General features: G+C 51.2%; 6 protein-coding genes across 6 annotated transcripts; 3 read left to right on the plus strand and 3 right to left on the minus strand.

The window, feature by feature from the left end:
- Positions 1 to 21: 21 nt before the first annotated feature.
- Positions 22 to 2299, minus strand: BO79DRAFT_290572 (putative C6 transcription factor; the record flags this gene model as incomplete). Its single annotated transcript, XM_025688903.1, has 4 exons — positions 2151 to 2299; positions 1910 to 2042; positions 750 to 1825; positions 22 to 677 (listed from the first exon to the last, which is right to left on the minus strand). The coding sequence occupies exons 1-4, from the start codon at positions 2263 to 2265 to the stop codon at positions 22 to 24; spliced, it is 1980 nt and encodes a 659-aa protein (XP_025535239.1). The 5' UTR covers positions 2266 to 2299.
- A 726-nt stretch (positions 2300 to 3025) lies between these two features.
- On the plus strand, positions 3026 to 4294 carry BO79DRAFT_202983 (SDR family oxidoreductase; the record flags this gene model as incomplete). Its single annotated transcript, XM_025681686.1, has 1 exon — positions 3026 to 4294. The coding sequence occupies exon 1, from the start codon at positions 3341 to 3343 to the stop codon at positions 4292 to 4294; it is 954 nt and encodes a 317-aa protein (XP_025535240.1). The 5' UTR covers positions 3026 to 3340.
- Positions 4295 to 4412: 118 nt separating this feature from the next.
- Positions 4413 to 6808, minus strand: BO79DRAFT_202985 (DUF3292 domain-containing protein). Its single transcript, XM_025681687.1, is given in 6 exon segments — positions 4413 to 5340; positions 5398 to 5625; positions 5681 to 6192; positions 6204 to 6213; positions 6234 to 6460; positions 6512 to 6808. The coding sequence occupies 6 exon segments, from the start codon at positions 6800 to 6802 to the stop codon at positions 4548 to 4550; spliced, it is 2061 nt and encodes a 686-aa protein (XP_025535241.1). The 5' UTR covers positions 6803 to 6808; the 3' UTR covers positions 4413 to 4547.
- A 583-nt stretch (positions 6809 to 7391) lies between these two features.
- On the plus strand, positions 7392 to 9398 carry BO79DRAFT_181262 (crossover junction endonuclease MUS81; the record flags this gene model as incomplete). The annotated part of the gene is made up of 4 exons (XM_025680140.1): positions 7392 to 7483; positions 7542 to 7711; positions 7760 to 8166; positions 8216 to 9398. 4 exons carry the CDS (start codon positions 7392 to 7394, stop codon positions 9302 to 9304), a joined length of 1758 nt encoding a protein of 585 aa, XP_025535242.1. The 3' UTR covers positions 9305 to 9398.
- Positions 9399 to 9801: 403 nt separating this feature from the next.
- On the minus strand, positions 9802 to 13578 carry BO79DRAFT_248235 (putative copper resistance-associated P-type ATPase; the record flags this gene model as incomplete). Its single annotated transcript, XM_025685697.1, has 1 exon — positions 9802 to 13578. The coding sequence occupies one exon, from the start codon at positions 13576 to 13578 to the stop codon at positions 9802 to 9804; it is 3777 nt and encodes a 1258-aa protein (XP_025535243.1).
- Positions 13579 to 15537: 1959 nt separating this feature from the next.
- On the plus strand, positions 15538 to 21017 carry BO79DRAFT_240561 (transcription factor TFIIIB subunit BRF1; the record flags this gene model as incomplete). Its single annotated transcript, XM_025685041.1, has 10 exons — positions 15538 to 17218; positions 17261 to 17434; positions 19122 to 19321; positions 19378 to 19676; positions 19737 to 20005; positions 20134 to 20211; positions 20273 to 20389; positions 20454 to 20592; positions 20676 to 20805; positions 20880 to 21017. The coding sequence occupies 10 exons, from the start codon at positions 15538 to 15540 to the stop codon at positions 21015 to 21017; spliced, it is 3225 nt and encodes a 1074-aa protein (XP_025535244.1).
- Between the last annotated feature and the right edge of the window lie 7 nt (positions 21018 to 21024).

Below are 21024 nucleotides of genomic sequence, written 5' to 3' on the forward strand. Positions count from 1 at the left end.
CCCATAATATCAGGGCATGGCTCATTGTGCTAAAAATTCGAAACTAGCCATGCTAGGATCTAGGAGGTTTTCATCTAACCCAAACCCGTATGTACCAACCATATCATAGATCAAATCCGGTGGGGGAAACCCCTGGGCCATGGCATTGGCACCCCCAGGAACATCACTACTACCTGCTCGCTCAACACCCCCAGATGCTACAACAGGTGCCCCTCCTGCTTGCCATGCGTCCCAAGAGTCGAAGCGCTCCAACATCTTACCAAGGCCCCGGGCAATATGTCTCGTCAGATGTCTCTCCCCTGCAGAGACACAGTTCAACAGCTCAATCACCCTCTCGACCAGACGTCGCACCTGGCGGCCGTCGAGACTGAGATACGCAGAGTTCCAATTTATTGCAACTTTCAAGAGGAATACGGCGGAGAATGTGACCATCGTATGGGTGAAAATCGGAACTCCAACAATGGCGTCGCGAATATCTGGCTCTTCCAATACCATATTTAAACAAGCCATGGCAGACGAGATGGCAATATTAGCCGACTCTTTGCGGTCCATAGAAAACACCGGGGTGTTAGTCGGTGACAAGGCTCGAAGAGAGAGTGAGTTGAGTTGAAATTTGGCAAAGTGATAGTGAAGCACAACCCCTTTCGAGGGATATGTTCGGACATAGGGGCTATCGGCTGCAGTTCAAAGTCACGACCGTTAGTCTATCAAAATGATTTCAAACCAAGCAGGTCTTGAAAAGCACGTACCAGATCGGGGTTGCCACAATAGCCGCCATTGGTCTATAGCCACATTGTAGACGCGTAACTGCCCAAAGTCCTCTTCGGTAAGGGCTTGCTCTGTGTCGGTCCCGAATGTCCGATACGCTTCGGTCAGGATCATAAACAAGGCAACTTGTGCTAGTAGCCGAATGTCCCCGGGTACTACCATTGGTGATTGGAGAAAAGATTCGTAGTTCTTGATTGCTGCATCCTCATGGATGACTGGTGGACGCCCGTAGGCGATGCTAAAATGATGGTCACACACATACAGAAGATACCAGAGCTGAGCGCGTTCATACTGATCATTATGACCACGCATTAGCTTATGATAACTTTGATGGAGACCCAATTCCGTTGCGATTCGGACCGCATGCCCAGAAAGTTTCCAACTTAGTTCGGATAACCAGAACGCTCCGACGCAGAGAGCGCGAATGTCATCAAGAGTATGAGCCCTTGTCAATGACATAGTCGACACAAGCGATACATACTCGTTGTAGCAACGGTTGAGTGTCTCGGTTCGATTCGGTATGTGGAGGGCAGCAACTGTTAAAACAGCTGCTGACAGTAACGTCGATGCTCGTCGGACAGACGTGAGATCACGATGTACCAAGACTATCCCTCCCCAGAGAAGCTGATTCATAGTCCTGCTAAAGTAGGCAAACAGCTCTTCAGCTTCATGAAGCGAGATCAGCCCTCTGGAGATGAAGTCCTCCTCCAGAAGCGTCAGCTTCGGCTGTTCTATGGGGTTGTTCCGCAGATTGCGGAGCTTCGTAACCTCGTATAAACTGCGCATTGGTGCTGGTACTAGCTCTCGGTCCTGTAGGTCTGGTTCTTGGGAAGGTTCTCGGGTCACATCCATAACAATACCCGGCTCTCGGGGTTTGACATCAGTGGGTGATGCCTCGGATGAGAAGCGACGCTCTGAATGAGAGCCGACAGGGCTGGGGCCGTTCTGGCTGTCACCAGAGATGAAAGTCGATAGATCTGGCAGACCTCCTTGTTGTAGAAGATGCGAGACTGCCGCCTGAAGTTGTTGTATTGTAGCCGATGCTTGTGATTTCCACCTGTACCGAGCGCAGAAGAGTCGGAATCAGCTTTTGTATTCCGCATTTCCTGCAGGAAAGCCCCGAATATGGCAAGATACTCACATCACATCATCGTCGACGAACTTCTGGGAGAAATCATTGACCACACATTTGATGCCGCTGCGAATGCATTTGGTGCAACTCGCCTCTCCTGATTTGAACTCGCAGCGTATTTTATGACGCTTACACTCTGCGCCTATATATCCAAAGCATCAGCTTCATACTTCTAGTTTCATCAAGCCCAAGCACACCTTGAAGCTAATTGCTTGGGCCTCGGTTGCAGTTCGGCCTTTTGAGTACTCACAAGCGCGGGCCTTGGAGATCTTGGGTGGCGCAGGGCGTCCGTCAGGAACGAGAGAGGGTCGACGTTCATGTGGCCGTGGGGCCTCCAAGTCGGCATCTTGCGAGGAGCGCTTCATGGTTGCTCGATCATGGACTAAGAACTGATCGGGGATGCTCCGGTATTCTGCAGCCAATATGGGATTGACAATAGTGGGGACGGACCAAGTCCAATAGATTAATGTCAAGCTAGCCAGATAGTGTTGCTTTGTCTGTTCAAACTAGTTGCGGCGGAACAACCAATATCCACTGAAGGGTCCAGAGGGAGGCAGAGATGCGAGGGAAGAAAACTTCAACGATGAGGGAGAAGAGTGAGTGGGATGGAGACAGGCAAATCTGGCGATGGCGGCATACCCCGCTTCAATTGGCGCCGTTGGGGAGTTCCAAGACATGAGCATTTTTTCCCCATTGCCATTGCGAACCCGATCCATAAAATATTTAATTCCCTCAATTCTACAAATAGGTATCCTCTATACTATTTACACGCTCTAATATTTGCATACATACAGCAAATCCAACTGGACGAACTGCAAACTACTTCAGGTCTCATTGTTTTCTCTCCAGACCAGCAACAGGCACGGGATCTGGGGAATGCGGGGCACCGTCAGTCGGTATCCACGGCTCAATTGTCCCCGACCGTCTCAGTCCCAGATGTCCCTGTTGCGCACAATGGCAGGATGAGGAGACCGAGTGAGATCTCAATTGTCTGATCGTTCAAGTATGCTGATATCTTGTATTCCACAGAATGCACCAACCAATTCTATCCAGCTCCACTCACGACTTACCCCGCGCCCAACTTTTTGCAACACGCAACCACAAAACACATCCAGGGATAACAATCAAAATACCCACTCACATAAATCCTATCTGGGCACAATCAGACATATTCCAGAAGAACCTGCAGATCCTCCGAGAAGAGCAGAACAGTTCCTGAGCAAAAACGTCATGGACTGGAATTTGCGCCGGGAAAAGTCCGGCTGCGGAGCACAAGCTATATTCTACCCTCGGAGTTAATGCGAGGCGATCCCACAATGACGATCTTTAGCTGGCTGAGCATATTACTGATAGTGTCTACTTGATAGTGCCTTAACAAACAACCAATTCCCACACCTCCCTCCCTCCACAACCACTAATCCCCTCAATTGACCCTCCAAAATGCAAATTCTCATCACCGGAGCAGCCGGCTTCATCGGCCAACTCCTCGCAAAGGAACTCCTCAACGACCCATCATACACCGTCACACTAACCGATATCAACGAACCCCCTATCCCCACAGGCGTCGCATACCCTCAAAATGCACATTCAGTGACAGCAGACCTCCTGAAAGGCGCAGACGCAGTCGTGGACAAATCCCTCGACGCCGTCTACGCCTTCCACGGAATCATGTCATCCGGCTCAGAAGCCAATTTCGATCTAGGCATGAGCGTCAACGTAGACGCCACCCGGAACCTGCTTGAGGCTCTCCGCAGAATCTGTCCCGGCGTACGGGTGATTTATTCCTCGAGTCAGGCTGTCTACGGCCAGCCACTCCCCGAAATAGTGAACGACAGTGTCATCCCGACGCCGCAGTCGTCCTACGGCGCTGAGAAGATCATCTGTGAGACTCTCATCAATGAGTACACCCGTCGTGGCTTCATCACGGGCTTCACTCTTCGCTTCCCCACTATTTCTGTCCGGCCTGGTCGTCCGACAGCTGCTGCTTCGTCTTTTCTTTCTGGGATGATCCGCGAGCCGCTCGACGGTAAGGAATGCGTCATTCCGCTGGAGGATAGGTCGTTCAAGTCATGGTTATGCTCGCCCAAGACTCTGGTTCATAATCTTGTTCATACGTTATCATTGCCCAAGGATGCGTTGCCTCCTCATATTCGACATATTAATGTTCCTGGTATTTGTGTCACTATTCAGGATATGATGGATGCTTTGGAAAAGGTCGCAGGGAAGGATAAGCTCGATCTGTTAACGGAGAAGGAGGATCCGACCCTTAGGCCGATCTTGGAGTCTTGGCCTACTCGCTTCGATAACTCTCAGGCTATTGCTTTGGGCTTCAAGCGGGATTCTTCGTTTGAGCAAGCAGTAAGAGATTACCAAATGGAGATAGGACAGCAATGAACACTAGTGCTCCACATTCTGTACTTTGCCCACGATGTTTTCTTCATGGATGATTAGACATATAGGTAGGATTCCATTTTGATACAATGATACCAGTACAAAAAATATAACTACATAACTCCCATTATGATCATAGCTTCAACCTCCCCATATGCACAAATCCCTAACAATCATACCATTTACCACCTCAACACAGCTCGATCTCACTATTTCCAAACCTGAAAAAACACCTTAGCAAGCATCCAATCCAAGATCAATAACTTTCCCAAACCTGTCCATCAATAGCAACCAGCCGATTAAACAACTGGTTGCGAGTCTTCATAGCCGTAAGCTGATACTTCTGCTCCGGCAACCTCCCCGTAAGCACCATTCCATCCACCACCTCCTTGCTCTCACCCACAGCCCAGCCCGTGACCAACTTCCCCTTCCACCCGAGTCCACCAATCTTCCTCATCTCCAGAATATCCGTCACAGGCATCGTGAACAGCACTGTGCCTTTCGGTCGATGTTCCAGACTAGGCTTATCCAACTGCACGGTCTGGTCCGTCGTGAAGTAAAGCAGCGGTGGCTTCTGGGACTGGTCGAGCACCACGACGCCCCGCTTGCCTTTGTATCGCCCGTCGAATTGGATGGGGCCGGATGGGAGAGTGAGTTTGCCTTTACTGCGGAGCACACCGACGCGGGGTTTGGCGTGCTTGGAGCCGGCGGCTGCGCGGGCTCGGTCAACGGCGAGCTTGCTTTGGATGCCTGTGGCGGTAGTGCCTCGGAAGAAGCCGATCATGCGGTTCATGAAGCCCTTCTTGTGGGGCTTGGGGTGTACTTCGTGTTCTTCGATGACAGGTTCCGGGGAGGGGGCGATTGCTTGGTTGATTTCTTCTTCTGAGGCGGAGATGTTGATATCCTTGTCGTTGACGGGGGCCGGGTGATATGGTGTTTGGTGAAGGGAGTGAGACGGTGGTGGTGGAAGGGGAGCGCCGTTTGCTTCGCCGATTCGGAGAAGAGTTAAGGCGAGTTGTGCGTTGGTGGGGATTCCTTTCAGGAGGGAGCTAGTGGGATGTTAGCACTACGTGAATGTTTTGTTTGGAGAGATCGGGGCAGCGTACTTCTGGAGCTCGAGCAGTTTCTCCCATCGGGGGTACTCGCGGTTCAAGTAAGCTACACCACGCCAGATAATTGGGTCTCCGAAGAAAGCGAATCCAGTACCAAAAGTAATCATTTTGACAAAGACGTAGCTGGAGGTGATGAGTGAGATCAGGAAACCAACAGATAGCACCGCTGTTAGGCGAACGTAGGGAGTCACGATGGAGAATGGAGGAGTTGGTGACAAAGCACTACAGCAAGTCAGAATGTAAGTGTGTAGTTTTCGGTGCTGCGATTTGCACATACTTGCCAAACCGTTCATAAGTGTCAATTATGTCGCTCAGCACGCGCATTGCCATGTTAGCACCGTTGTAAACAGTATCTCTCATGGGTTGTCTAGTCTTATCATGTGCTTCGTCCGGGGCTTCCCCACGAGCTGCTGTCTGGGCATCTGCTGCGCTGGTAGCAAGCTCCATCACATCTGGAGCATTATCTTCCATTGGGGCATCATCAGGTGTCCCTTGATCATGCTTGCCGGCAACACTACCAACAGCAACACTAGCAACGCTTGTAAAGAGGTTGCTAGCCTCCTGTTCGGCAGCTTCACCCTTCATATTCTCGGGTGCCCCAGTAATACTATCATGGGAACCCAAGACGCCGGCTTTGGGCTTTTGCACGCCACCAGTATCCTTGTCCACTAGAGCTATAGGAGCAGGAGGGAACAAGTATGACCTGCTATCAGGACTGATAACCAGCACTATTAGAAGGGTGAAGATTGTCGGAGCAAGCAGATCCAAGGCCCACGCAGCAAAATAAACCTAATACCAACACCAGTCAACCTAGTCAGAGATGAAAGGACGTCCAGTTATGACCTACAGCACAGAATGCCGCTGTTCGCTGGCGCTCCCTCCATGAGCGTAGCCTGGCAATATGATTGACGAATGAGGTTAACGAGACGATAATGGTTGTGTAGAATCGCTCAAGGGTAGCGCGCAGTTTATCAGGGGAGAATTGCTCATCTTCGGCCCGGTTGAGGTCCAGTCGTTGCAGGGGGGAATGCGGCACTGCTTTCACATAATAGATTTGCTGTGTTTGAATCAGTCTGTGGTCTAGTATTGAAGGGTGCAGGCGCCGTACCTTGTTGAAACGTCGAATAAGCATCCAAAGATCTTCGTTTGAGATTCCGGACACAATCTGCTCGTCAAGCTCGTCGGGGTGTTGATTCCAGCCCACATCCGTGACAGTGTCTGTTTGTCCAGCCTTCTGAGCCAGTCCTTTCTCATCTCGATCCACCTTAGAAAGAACATGACTGTCTGTTGGACCGCTAATCTCGGTGGTGACGCGATCAGCCGCGAAGATATCGTTGCCGCTGGTCTTCGAGCTATACGCGACAGGCTCTGCTGGTTTTGTAGGATCCCTCCGTGACATATTGCACAAGAACTTAGTATTAATGCATGTATAATAGAAGCAAATATGGGCTCAAAAATGGGGAAAGGAGATGCGCTTTGAGGGTCTCTTGAAAGCCGGGGTAGGCAATACGTCATGGCTGTGTCGTCACGGACCGATCGTGCAAAAGCCTGGAATCTCAGGAGTTCGTCAGCATACGGTACCTCGACCCAATCTTCTTAGCTCAGGGGCATTTCAGAGTAACTTACTACCCGATCGATCGCTGTCTTCGATTTTTAATTACCCCTTGGGATAGGTGTTGTGCTCTAGATCATTGGTGCTGATGTGACTGCATACTTGACAACCCAGCCAATCAAAGCCTAGTGTGGCAATAGCACCGCCACACATGTGGCTTTATGTGGCGCAAAGCAATTCTGCCTAAATAGGAAATACGCGTGAGGACATCCCGATGCCGCGTTCCAGACCAGTAGATTCGATCTCCGCCTCCCAGGCCTAGAACACCACTTTAGTACTCTATTCAGAAACATCAGAATCTCTTATGAGATTGATTAGCTGACACCAATATTTCTGTCTCTTCTCGCACCATGTCAATGCGATTAATTTCGTAACAATGAGTGAGACGTGTGCCAATCCCCTACTACTGGGGTGGATCAAAGAATGGCTAGACGAGGCTCGAGAGCGCAACAGCAAGGGTGCCATTGTGTCAGTGCTATCCCATGATCCGATACAATAATGGGGTTTGATGCTGAATGATGCACAGTTATAAAAAGGCCTACGAGTCGATGAAAGCTTGTCCCTTGGTTTTTCAACACCCCTCCGAGGCTCAGCAGCTAAACGGACTTGGGCCCAAACTATGTGATCGCTTGACCGAGAAGCTAAAGGCTTACTGTGAAGAAAATGCGCTCCCGATGCCCGAGCATCCTCAAAAATGTAAGTCATGGTAGTACTGTCATCTTCAAGCAGGTCTAAGAATGGTAGCGGCAAGCAGCAAAAGAGCATCCGATGAGGGCACGGCAGAAAGCCAGCCAGCCAAGAAACCTCGAAAGGCAAGGCCTTATGTACCGACTCTACGATCGGGCCCTTATGCGTTGATCCTAGCCCTGGCAACCCTCAATGAGAACTCTTCTCAAGGCCTAACCAAGGCACAACTGATTGACTTGGCGCAGCCGAACTGCGACAGTTCGTTCACGGCACCTGCCGACTCGTCCAAGTTTCATACTGCCTGGAGCTCAATGAAGACGCTTCTGCAGAAGGAGATTGTATATGATTTTGGGCGCCCTCTGAAAAAGTACGCACTCACAGAAGAGGGATGGGAGGTGGCGAAAAGGATGAAGAAGGTTGCTCTGCCTTCCAATCAAGGCACTTTGGCGTTTGGAAATCAATCGGTAACAAAGCCACTACCTAGTCTACTACCACAATGTCTGACGTGCGTAGGGGCCAGGTACAACCCATACCGGGGACTCTCAATTACAGGACAGCATGGGTGGCAACATCACAGAGGTAATCGACGACGAAGAAGCACCCACCGCCCATAACGATACCCAAAGATGGGAATCTACCCCAGACGGAACAGTAACACCCATAACAATTCCCCCCGATAGCTTCACAGTCCAGCTGGTTCTGGACAACCGCGAAGTCCGCTCATCCAAAGACAGGGATTACATTACCAACGAACTACACAAAAAGGGAGCCAGTCCCGAAGTGCGCGCACTAGAACTAGGCGACGTCATGTGGGTAGCCAAATTCCACAACCCAACGTTCCTATCCCAATACGGCGAAGAAGGCGACGAAGTCATGCTCGACTGGATTGTTGAGCGCAAGAGAATCGACGATCTCATCAGCTCCATGAAAGACGGACGTTTCCACGAACAAAAGTTCCGTCTCCGTCGTTCAGGCGTAAAAAACGTCATCTACCTCATCGAAGAGTTCACCGTCCCCTCAGACCCCAACAGCGCCATGGCAGGCAAATACAACGAAATGGTAGCCTCCGCCATAGCCTCAACACAAGTCGTCAACGGCTACTTCGTCAAGAGAACCAAGAACCTCGACGACACGATCCAATACCTAGCTAGAATGACCCTCCTATTACGCAGAATGTTCAACAACCCCTCTGCCACCGGTGAACCACCCTCCAACTCCCTCAGTCTAATCCCTAGTCGCCAGCTCTCCTCCTCCCAATCATACCTCACAGCCCTGGAACGTCTCCGAGCAGAGAGCCCCAAGACCACTTACGCCGTGACCTTTTCCACCTTCTCCGCTCTAACCTCCAAATCCGACGTCTTAACCCTCCGTGACGTGTTCCTGAAAATGCTCATGTGCATCCGGGGCGTGACAGGCGAAAAGGCACTCGAGATTCAACGAAGGTGGCCGACTCCGCAGGCATTTATCCGTGCTTTTGAGGAGCTTGATCCGAAGGATCGGGAGAATATGGTTTCAGAACGGATGAACACGCTTGTTGGACGGAAGAAGATCGCGAAGGTTCTGAGCAAGAAGATCGCAGAGGTGTGGGGTGAGGATGGTTGATACATTTTCAGAGGGATGGGGAATGAATTAAGAGTACTAAATTACGAGTGACGCATGAGGGCGGAATCCATTCAATATATAGGACGACTTTAACATAAAGCGCACTGTTGGTGACTTGATGACCAGTACATTCAATCAGTTAGATAAAGAGAACATCAGACAAGAGCCTCAGATACACTACAAACTACTAGTACTAGCAAATGCCTACCAGACTGACTACTAAAGCATGCGATATACCCCATGTCTTTCAAAATCCATAGCAGCTACAACCTTATAGTTCGATAAGTTCACACGTAAATAGTCATTGACATTCAATCTCATCATCACCAGGATGATCCACATCTCATTTGTCATACATAGCAATGCCTGAATAATAAACCGTAGCTCTCATCAAATATCATGGCTGAAAAAAAAATCACCACCACCATAGCAAAATATTATGCCCATAGCGAGAATCCCGGAAAAGAACATTCCTTGGAATAAATAACCATGAGCACCTAAACCCCCAAACCAAACACCCTCTTAATCGACCTGCGACTAATTCCCAACGCCAGACTACTGCAAACGACCGAAATGCTACTCAACGCCATAGCCAACGCCGCCCAAACGGGACTCAGTCTCCAATGGGTATCAGTAACCACAAGCTCTCCACCGACCATCTCATGTTTATGACCACTAACAATCGGGTAGAAAACACCAGCAGCGACAGGCACCAAGCAGCAGTTATAAATCAACGCCCAACCAAAGTTCAACTTGACGCGGTTGAAGACGCGACGACTAAGCAGGACAAGTTGCAGGATGGTGTCGAGCTCCGAGTTGAGGAGGATGAAGCTAGCGGAGTTCATCGCGACGTCGGATCCCGACGCCATGGCGATGCTCACATCTGCTGCGGCGAGGGCTGGGGAGTCGTTGACGCCGTCTCCGACGAAGGCGACGATGGAGCGGTTGTTGGTGGGGGCTCGTTGACTCTCTGCTTCAGAATCTGTCTGTGGGGTGAAGTTGTTGTTGCTGTCTTGAATTTGACGCACGAAGTCGGCTTTGCCTGCTGGCATTACGTTCGCCATGACGTTGGAGCGCAGAATGCCGACCATGTCGGCGACGGCGTGAGCAGTTGTTTGGTTGTCGCCGGTGCACATGTATACATTGACTTTGCGCTTTTGGAGCTTGGAGATGACTTCGATGGTGTCGGGTCGGATGGTGTCGGAGATTGCGAAGACGATGGCCGGTGTGAAGGAGTGTTCGTTTTGGGAGCGGAGCGATAGGATCGCGGTGGATTTACCGGCAGCTTGGTACTTCGAGAGGGTTTTAGATAGGTGGCTTTCGTCGTAGTCCGATGTTTCTAGGCTGTGTAGGAGACGTTGGTTGCCGATGGCAGCTTCGTATTGAGTGGGTGTCTCGGATTTCTCGTTGGGATTCGGCACCAATACAGTGAACGTGCCTTTCATTCCTTGGCCGGATCTTTCTTCGATGTCTGCGCTGGTGATCGTGACGGAGGGCTTTTCCTTGCAGAAAGTTGAAATCGCTCGAGCGATTGGATGGTTGCTGCTTTCTTCGAGCTTTCGGGCGAGTGTCCAAGCTACCTGTATCACGTCGGAGTCTGAAACCAGGGCTTCGTGTTCGGATACCTGCAAGCTGCCGCCCTCCGTGAGGGTTCCCGTCTTGTCGAACACAATGGCGTCGAGTCGGCTCGCTTCTTGAAACGCCTCGCCTCCTCCTTTGACCAGAATACCCTGCTTGGCAGCTAGTCCGCCGCCAACGAAAAGTGCCGTAGGGGCGGCGAGTGCCAGACCACAAGGACAGGCCACGACGAACACTGCGATCGCAAACTCCAATGCCCAGAACGTCCAACCGCCGCGTGCAACGTCAAGGTAATCATCAGGCAGTGTCCCCGAAAGGCCGAGAGCCAGCCAGATGATGAAGGTCAGAATGGCGATCAGGGTGATGATTGGGACGAAGTGAGAGGTCAATAAATCCGCAACCCGTTCCAGCGGCGCACGTCTGCTCTGACCTTCTCGCACCACGGAGATGATCTGATCCAGCATTGAGGAGCCCCCAATTGCAGTGACCTTAACTTCGACGGGCTGGCCGACGTTTACAGATCCGGTGTAAACTTGATCACCTGCTGACTTGTGGACTGGTTTCGACTCTCCTGTCAACGAGCTTTCATCGAACTGGTATGAAGCAGTCCCAACGACGACACCGTCCGCAGGTGGTGAGGCGCCGTGAGGTATGCTAACTACATCCCCAATTTCTAGCAGGTCAATGTTGATCCGCTCATAGCCATCTTCCGCAAGTCTGTTTTCGTCACCGGGTAGGTCTGTGTCACTTGCGTTGATCCTCAACAAAGCCTCTGTCGGGCGCAGCTTTCCAAGAGATGCGACCGCATCCCCGGTCTTTGCTTTGCTGTACGCTTCCATAAACCGCCCAGCAAGAATGAACATAGTGAGAAACACAACCGTGTCGAAATATGTTGAACTATGTGTGTTGGACGCTGAGCCCATCGCAGCGTCCATGATAAGCACAGCTAAAGACGCGACATAGGCTACGGTCGTACCGGCAGAGATGAGTAGGTTCATGCTCCCAAACCGGTAGAACCTGCGAAGGAGCGGTGCACGACTTCCAGGACGCCAAAGGGAGTAGACTTCTTTCATCGCACGCACGTGGAAAATATCAGCACCATAGAACATGACCGGGGTTGTCATGATAAAAAGGGCCCATTCGAGGCGCGAGGCATCTCCAGCCCACATCGGTTGTTCCAGGAATTTGCGAACCTTGTTGTTTGACGACACCAAGCTCATGAATACAATGCCCAGGATGAACGTGGGGATAGCCACGAGCAGAACAAAGATAAATCGGGTGAACAGTCGGCGTCTTTCGTGGCGCTGCATAGCTCGGGACCGATCTTCGACGCTCGGAGGACGATAAACGGTGGCAGTGAAAGCATCGTGAGCCGATTCGATTGTCCGAAGTATACTCCTCACTGTGAGAGAGGGTGGCTTTGGTGTATAGGTAACCGCAAGAATCGGATTCTTGACGGACAGGTTGCCATCGACTTTAACATCCGGGAAAGCTTCCAAGGACTTGACAACTTTGTCAGGGCAGTGATGGCAGAACATACCATCCACACGGATGGACAGTGTCCTTTCTTCCAGAGGCTCATCATCGCTATCTGCCACCAGGGCTGTCACATTATCGACCGAGGCATCATAGCCGAGATCTTCAATCTTTTCCACGATCTCATCAATATGATCACGCCCTTCAAACTCAACTCTGCCACTGTGGGTCAAAAGATTGATCGAAACAGTAGTGACAAAAGAAAGCTCTTCCAGTCCTCGGGTAACTGCCCCGGAGCACGAACCGCACGTCATGCCGCCGATAGCAAGTTCAGCGACGAATTTCGAAGGGGCCTCCTTGCGTGCCGGGGCTGTTTTGATCATATTGACCTCATCAAGCGATGCTTCGAAACCGATATCTTCTATCTGCTCGACAACCTTGTCGATGTTTGACTGCGGGCCAGTAAAGATGACAGTAGCACTGTTGGTAAGGAGGTTGACAATGATGTCTTCGACAAAGTCCAACTCTTTGACTTCATTCGTGATGCTGTTTGCGCATGAAGCACAGCTCATACCTCCAATGCTCACGCGAGCGTTGAACCTTTCCTCATCTTCCGAATCGTGAGGCGTCTTGGGCGGCTCCACGGGTGTACCTTCTTCGGCGGACCCCCGGGCTACTAGACTCTGTACCTCTGACTGGGTTGGACCGGGCTTTCCACCCGTTCGAAGGCCACTATAGCGGTCGCGAGGGCGGCGAGCAGCATCTGCCAAATCCTCGCCGGCCGCGAGGCTATCCAGCTCTTCTTTCCTGCAAGCGTCACAGTTGTCAACATGTCGGCTTCCCAGAGCTGGATCTCGGTGGATGTTAGGCTGGGTAGTGAAGAGCACTGAGTCGCGGGGTAGCCATGAAGTCGTATCAAGTTCCGAGATGACTGATCCTCTGGGCTCATATGTAGTGACATGGTGAACCTCGAAGGCAGCTTCAACCAAAGCCGAAGCAAGGCGTGACGGGTCTGTTTCGGCGCTGTGAACGACGCGTACTTCGTGGGTGAGAACCGACACATCGATATCCCTCACCCCATCAATGTCCGATAGAACTTCATTGATGTATGCGACGCAAGAGGAGCAATGAATGTTGCTGACAAAGAATATGCTTCTGAGAAGTCTCGAGTCATGTCCAGCAGGAGCTCGAGAGTTGGTGTCTGCTGCCGTCGGCGACATTGTCGAAGGGGGGAGGGGGGGGGAGAGAAGAAAGGAAGAAAGGAAGAAATAAGGAAAGGACAGGAAAGACAGGCTCAATCACTGCTTTAAAGCCCTGCCTGGCAGTAAGAGAGCTTGGGCAGGGAGAGAAAGTTGTTTGATAGAGACAAACAGAGAAGGCGTCGACGGCGGGTCTTGTCAGTTGATGTCAAAAGACGCCAGAGCTCTAACCGGGATTTGACACCCCCACGAAGACGAGACAGTTAATGCAACACGCCTCGCTGGCGTATTAGCGCAGGGGAAAGCCTCTCGAGCAATGAGAGCGATAAGTGGACAGAGTTGCGAGGTAAGATGTTGCTTTTCCCGTCTGAGATTGAGTATTGCCTACTGACAGCGGCGCCTATGGTTGCAGATCGCAATTGCTCAGTCAACAAGTAAGGGATGAGGAAGGGTAAACTCTCTACAAATAGGCCAGAAAAGAAGGAGGGAGAGAGTGGAAGAAATATGAATCATCATTAACATCATGTTTCTGGGTTCTTCGATCAGGGAAGAGGGGGGGGGGAGGAGGGAGGCAAAGCTGCGCGTTTTGTGCGTCAAAAGAAGAAGTGAGGATGTTCTGGGGCCGCGCACAAATGGCGCATTCCACTCCAGTCATTTACCCACTTCACCCTCCACGGAGAACAAATGTTACTGTGTGTAGGTGATGTAAGTCATATGTACCAAATGCCCCTGGATGAACAATTCTTATCAAACTTCCCCATCGTGGGCGCATGTGATTGAAGAGATCCATTCGATTCCTCCGCTGTTAAACCGGCATTATCTCCCGATACTACGAGTATCCCTGTGGAGGAGAGTTTAGACAAAAGTGGGAATTACATATGTGGCGAAATTTTTTAAAGCTCCGGCATTTGGTTGATCTGGATTGGCTCACTAAGCAGTTAGCGGATCTTTTTGGTGGATTCGGTCCCAGTTTAAGCTCCCAGGGGAAAAAAAGAAGATGGAAGGAAGTTGAAGATGCGATCGTCCAGATTAGATTCGGCTGATCGAGGAGGCTGCTTTAGACGCCCATTTCTTGGCCTAAAGATTATAGAAACTACTTTTACAAACTATGAAGTGAAGCTTTGCACGTAACTTTCACTATAGAATGCGGTGGTTCTCAATAGCTGAGGGCGAACTGGCAGATAGTACTAGTAGCTAGCTGCAAACAGCCTAACATGGGCCTAATGAAACGGTACCACCGGACTTTTAACCAGGATACCTTTTCTATGACAGATAGGATAGACTGGGAAATTTCCCCAAATTGGGAAATCAAATGAAATAATTCCACAGTTCGAAAAGGGTATTGAAGCAGCTGCAGGTAAGCCTGCCTGCCACGGGGATTGCAGCATTTCCGGAAAATGCCTCCTCGGGGATTCGAACGAGAGACAGTGAGGAATGAGGCAGAAACGAACTTCGGCCTTCAAGACACAGCTGGCCACGTGACTCTTCCATTGGACCACCGCGACAGGCGCGTCATAATTTTCACGTCGGTGATGCGTCGCGCCCACCTGAATCACCTCCATTTCATTCTTCCCTCTTTCATCAACTACTTTTACTTATACTCCCCAGCTGCGGGTTGATTTCTCTAGCCAGCTTCTCTTCACTATTTCTAGTTGGTCCAGTGAATACGGGGTTTTGGTTATCTTTCACCCGTATAACACCTCTGCCAGCCCCCCCTGATAACATCTTGAAACCCCGCCGGAGTGTTCTTTGTGCGGTTTGTTCGCTCTTATAGCCCCTCCGTCTGGCTCGTCGCTGCACCTTCAGCTCGACGATTGGACCACGCTTCGTCCAGGATCATTGTGTGGACCATATAGGCATGATAGACCCTGTGTGATCAATTGTCTATTCTTCTTCATCTTATTGGACCAACCTACTACCACCGCTCGTGGACATCATCGACCCCCCCCCCCCCAACAGAGCCATCCCGTCGCATTTGCAATGTCCGTCCCTAGGCCTGGGATGCGTGCTCCCATTCCCCCACGCGGCGGCCCAAGGCCACCTATGGGAAGACTAGCCAGTCTGAAATCGCCCAATCCAACTCCAATCAGGCGTCCCCAGCCAATTTCTCGGCCTCAGCCTGCCAGGCCAACTACCCACCCCAAAACCTCAACTTGCCCTAACCCGGGCTGTCCTGCCCCTCACATCGTAGAGGATGACGGCCAGAAGGTTTGTTCCGGGTGTGGTACTGTCATCAGTGAAGCAAACATCGTCTCCGAGGTTACTTTCGGGGAATCGTCGTCAGGTGCAGCAGTCGTTCAGGGTACCTTTGTCGGCGAAGATCAATCCCATGTCCGCAGTTATGGCCCTGGCTTTCAGCGTGGAGGCGCCGAAAGCCGCGAGATCACGGAACAAAACGGTAACCGCTACATTACTCAGCTATCTCGTGCCTTGACTATCCCAGAGAGTGCCATGAAGGCTGCTGGTCAGGTGTTCAAGCTGGCAGTCGGGTTGAACTTCATTCAAGGTCGAAGGACCAAGACTGTAGCTGCTGTGTGTTTATATATTGCTTGTCGTCGCCAGGATGGCAACACTATCATGCTCATCGATTTTGCCGACGTTCTAATGATCAACGTCTTCAAGCTAGGCCGGACCTACAAAGCACTACTTGACGAGTTGCGTCTGGGTGGTAATGTCTTTCTGATGAATCCGATTGACCCGGAGAGTTTGATCTACAGATTTGCCAAACAGCTTGAATTTGGGTCGGCTACCATGCAAGTGGCGAGCGAGGCGGTCCGTATCGTACAGCGGATGAACCGCGATTGGATGACGACAGGTCGTCGTCCCGCTGGTATTTGTGGTGCCGCCTTGATTCTTGCAGCCCGCATGAACAACTTTCGTCGCACTGTTCGAGAGGTTGTCTACGTCGTCAAGGTCACCGAGATCACTATTAGCCAGCGTTTGAACGAGTTCAGCTCCACCGAAAGTGGTGAACTTACAGTCGACCAGTTTCGTTCCGTGCAGCTGGAAAACGCGCATGACCCACCTTCTTTTGCCAGGGCTAGAGAAGGACGAAAGCCATCACGCTCTTTCAAGAGACGGCCCACGGAAACGGCGGCCGAGATGGAGAGTGATATACAGGAAGCACAACAACATAGGCGTGTCGACTCAGACGGATTCGCTATTCCTAGTCTTCCCATTGATCCGGCATTATTAGCGGCCAGCAGCGGTCAACGTCGCCACTCGACTGCCTCTGCTGCAAGCGAAACCATCTCGGATGCTGGCGAGGAGCACGCCAAGTCTGCTCGCCAGAAGGGTCCGAAGAGACCCCCGCTTCCAGCACCTTCGCCAGATCAAATTGCATCGGAGGAGGCCTTGGAGAATGAAATGACCGCGCTGTTGTCCAAAGGATCGAACATGTTTGACACCAGTGCCGGTCCTCCGAGGAAGGTCGTCTCTGACAATACAGAGATCGACGCTGCGGAGTTTGAATCGGATCCGGAGGTGTCTAACTGTTTGCTTTCTCCTGCGGAAGTTGAGATTAAAGAACGGATCTGGGTCCATGAGAACAAAGATTATCTTAGGACCCAGCAAGCTAAAGCGCTCAAGCGAGCTCTGGCCGAGGCCGATTCCCACCCTGGCGCGGATGGTCGCGTGCACAAGCCGCGGAAACGCCGCCGCGGTAGACTGGGCGACGTTACTTATCTTGAAGGCGAAGGTGAAGACGCCGATGGCCGCAGCACTCGGGCTTCCACCCCTGCCGAAGCTACCCGTCGGATGTTGGAGAGAAGAGGGTTCAGTAAAAAGATCAACTATCGTCTTTTGGAGTCACTATTTGGCGATGAAGGGGCCGACGAGGCCTCCAAACCTAAGGAAGAAAGTTTGAGCCGAAGCCAGAGTCGCAGCCAAAGTGTTGTGTCACGCCGCAGCGCCAGTATCGAGCCAGAGGCGGCCTCGAGGCGTACCCGGCTTGCAACCCCCTCAAGTGGCCAACCTGCTGGTGCTTCTTCCTCTACCGCTGGTCCGGCGCGTGGCTCAGTGGCCCCTGCTGCTCAGGCCCTGACAGATCAAGGTGGGAAAGCGAGTCAGAATGAGCAAGTCCTCGGTCCCGCAGATGGAGCAAAGAACGAGTACTCGGATGACGAGCAAGAGGATGACTACGACGACGAGGATGACATGGAGGATGACGGAGTTGACGCGGCGCTTGCTGGAACCTATGGTGACTATTATGACGAGGGGAGCGATTATGGCAGTGATTAAAGTTGCGATGATAGCAGGGTTGTATTTCACCGCAAGGCATGTACATAGAGTCCGGCGCCAAGTCGACGGGAATTTGATACCCAGTCATTCCAGGCTTAAATCTTGGAAAGCAAGTGATGGGCATATGATCTAACTCGCTTGGTTCCTTGTTGCTTGTCTTGCCATTTTGAGGCCGATATCACGTGTAGCAGGCATCGAAACGAGACGAAATGCGTAGTCTGCAACTTCATCTCCCCACCTTATCCCAGATTCATACACTCCACTGACTGCATTATCTATGCCATCAAACCTTGTATCTCTTCCCCTCTTTTCGGTCTCGAACATTAATCCCCCATTGGTGGGTGTGTGGTAACTCACCACTTGGAGACAAAGCCTAGCAGAACCCTATTCTCAGGAGGCTCCATCAATACCATCGTCACTATGGCCCTGTTAGCAACCCAGAATGTCAATAAATTTGGAACTATTAATAGGTTTTTGAGCTGCCTAGATTGTGACTTTCACGATCCCGGCAGAATTAAGGCAAGGGGCTCCCCCTTCTGGGAGTTTGATGGTGCGAGTTTGTGCGTACAGTTCAACTGCCTGCTGTTGGAGGGGGTCTTTTCGATATACGACAGCTGAAGCACATCGATCTACACTTGAACTCCTGTAACTGCTTCTATGTGCTGACGCTGCACATGAGTCATGGTGTGTGGTGGTGATATATCTATCCTGGAAATGATATTCGAACTCTCCTAGCCTTGTGCCAGTCGGAAGTCGATCCTCCGCAGACCCTGAGGAATGTACAAGGTGGGCAGGTCGTATCGTTGAATGCTAGCAACCCGTCGTCTGACTCGCTGGTTCTTGTTGCAGGTCCGGTTCTCCATCCTATTGCGGCATTTACCGGTCCTTGGTATGGAGGATCCTGCGTTGATCTACAATGGGTTACTGGGGCTTCAGATATCCGATGGGGATACTACCTCATCATGAGGAGAACTATTCAGACTATTGCGCTTCCTGCGCACCAAATCTGTGTGCCACGGGTCCACAGAAGTCTTGACCCCCCTGGTTTTCGCGGTTAATGACGAAGATGGGATCCCACTAAGTACATATATAAATATCGTACTTCCAGTATACATTTAGCTTGAGGTTCGATTTCAGTCGCTGACCTTCCTCGCTCTGTTACCACGGTTGCGATTATGGTCAGAATCAATATGTACGGACGGGGGCTCAGCCTTCGGCTGGCCATCATGTTCACCTGCCAAGCAGCATTCGCCTTATTCGGTGAGATTCCTGATGAACGCGCTTAGGATGCAGTATATGTTGACCCTCAGTTTTGTCATGGATAGGCTACAACCAGGCAGTATTTTCTGGGATTATCAACAACGCTGATTTCCTCTCCATCGTCCACCATCCCACTACGGCTGTAATGGGAATCATAGTGTCTATATACAATCTAGGCTGTCTCCTTGGCACAGCGGTGGCCTTCTTGACAAGTGACAATTTAGGTTTTCGAAAGTCCGTGTGGCTTGCGATGTGTATAATTATAGTATGTGTCTCCCCCAGACTCACTTTTCACATGCAGATGCTAATGGCGCTTTACAGATTGGGGCAACGGTCCAGACCAGCTCCTACTCCAAAGCGCAGTTGCTCGTGTCCCGGCTCTTCACCGGGATTGGAATTGGCATCATGACAACGACCGTGCCGGTGTACCAAGCGGAATTATGTGAAGCACGCAAACGAGGAATGTATGTCTGCACTCAACCTCTCGCTGTCGGTGTAGGTATTACCATCGCGTACTGGTACGACTATGGTATGAGCTATGTGGATGGACCTATCAACTGGAGGCTGCCCATCGCCAGTCAAGTGATCATCGCAATTCTCGTTATTATATTGATCTTAGGGTAAGTTGGACTGCCACGCGTTGTCCGAGCTGAGCATGTCATCTCACTTTTGTTGGACAGACTTCCGGAGAATCCTCGGTGGTTGTGCCGTCAGCATAAGAGGCAGGAGGCCTTGCAAGTTTTAAGCGACTTTTATGATCTACCACTAGATCATCCAACAGTGACCCAGGAGGCTGAAAATATCTTCAGGGCCATAGACGATGGTCGTCCAGAGTATAAATGGTCAGAGATCTTCAAGAAAGATGAGCTTCATACGGGTCGACGAATCTTGCTGGCGTATGGGCTACAGTTTACGAACCAGATGGGAGGGGCTCCCTTGATTGTCGTAAGTGAACCTCAAGAACACTGCAGTTCAAAAGCTAACTCTATGCTCCAGACCTATGTCACTACAGGTAAAACCTACGGTCATTCCTCCCTGTGATGTCCGATCAATGGCTGACGACATGCCTACTCCTAGTCCTTGAAGATAACGTGGGCCTCGACGCCAAGTTGAGTTTATTGCTCAGTGGAGTGATCCAATTGATGTTTGTCATAGGTGCTGAGGAATTCCGGCCCATCCCCACCGCAGCAACAGAGCGCTGATCGTGTTACCGTAGGTGCTTTTTATCCCATCTTTTACTCCGATCGATTGGGACGGCGGAGCCCAATGATGTGGGGATCCTTTGGCCTCTTCGTATGCCTACTCATGATCTCCATTCTTCTGTCCTTCAAAGGTAAGCCCGGCGTATGGCTCGGAGTACAGAGTTAGGGAATTGATCTAACACCCGGCACCGGCAGGGACGAACCTGGAAAAGTCGACCGCTACGGCCTCCGTGGCTTTCTTCTTTCTGTATATGCTCATCTATGGGGCCACGATTAATTGCATACCATGGGTATACGGGCCAGAGCTACTGCCCCAACATGTCCGGACAAAAGGGTAGGCCAGGACACTCACCCCATTCCAACCGGTGGCGGGCCACTTTGATTTGGAGTAGGGCTAACTCTCAGCACCGCAAATAGGCAAGCCATCGGAATTTCGGCTAACTGGCTCTGGAGCTTTTTCGTGAACATGATATCTCCGACGCTGATCCGAGACCTTGCATGGAAAGGGTATCTCATCTTCGTCGCCTTTAACCTCGCCTTTATACCGGTGAGTTCGGGACACACATTCCGATCCCCCCATAGCGCCACCGGCCTGCTGATGAATGTTTGCCAACGTCTCAGATCGTGTACTTCTACTATCCCGAAACAGCTAACTTGAGTCTCGAGGACATTGATTCCCTGTTCGGAGTACAGAAGGCACAGCCTATTCGGGAGGATGACAAAGGGTTTACCTGGGTGGAAACCAGACCCGTGAGCTAAGTTGGGC

This window comes from Aspergillus costaricaensis (genome assembly GCF_003184835.1).
Source record: "Aspergillus costaricaensis CBS 115574 unplaced genomic scaffold BO79scaffold_41, whole genome shotgun sequence".
NCBI lineage: Eukaryota > Fungi > Ascomycota > Eurotiomycetes > Eurotiales > Aspergillaceae > Aspergillus > Aspergillus costaricensis.

What these genes read in the sequence shown, in the direction of transcription:
- BO79DRAFT_202985 (XM_025681687.1), bottom strand. Translation starts at nt 6,802, where the DNA reads ATGTCACGGAGGGATCCTACAAAACCAGCAGAGCCTGTCGCGTATAGC. An exon ending in TTATTCGACGTTTCAACAAG is followed by an intron (nt 6,461 to 6,511) that starts GTACGGCGCCTG and finishes ATTCAAACACAG; the next exon opens with CAAATCTATTATGTGAAAGC. An exon ending in AAACTGCTCGAGCTCCAGAA is followed by an intron (nt 5,341 to 5,397) that starts GTACGCTGCCCC and finishes ACATCCCACTAG; the next exon opens with CTCCCTCCTGAAAGGAATCC.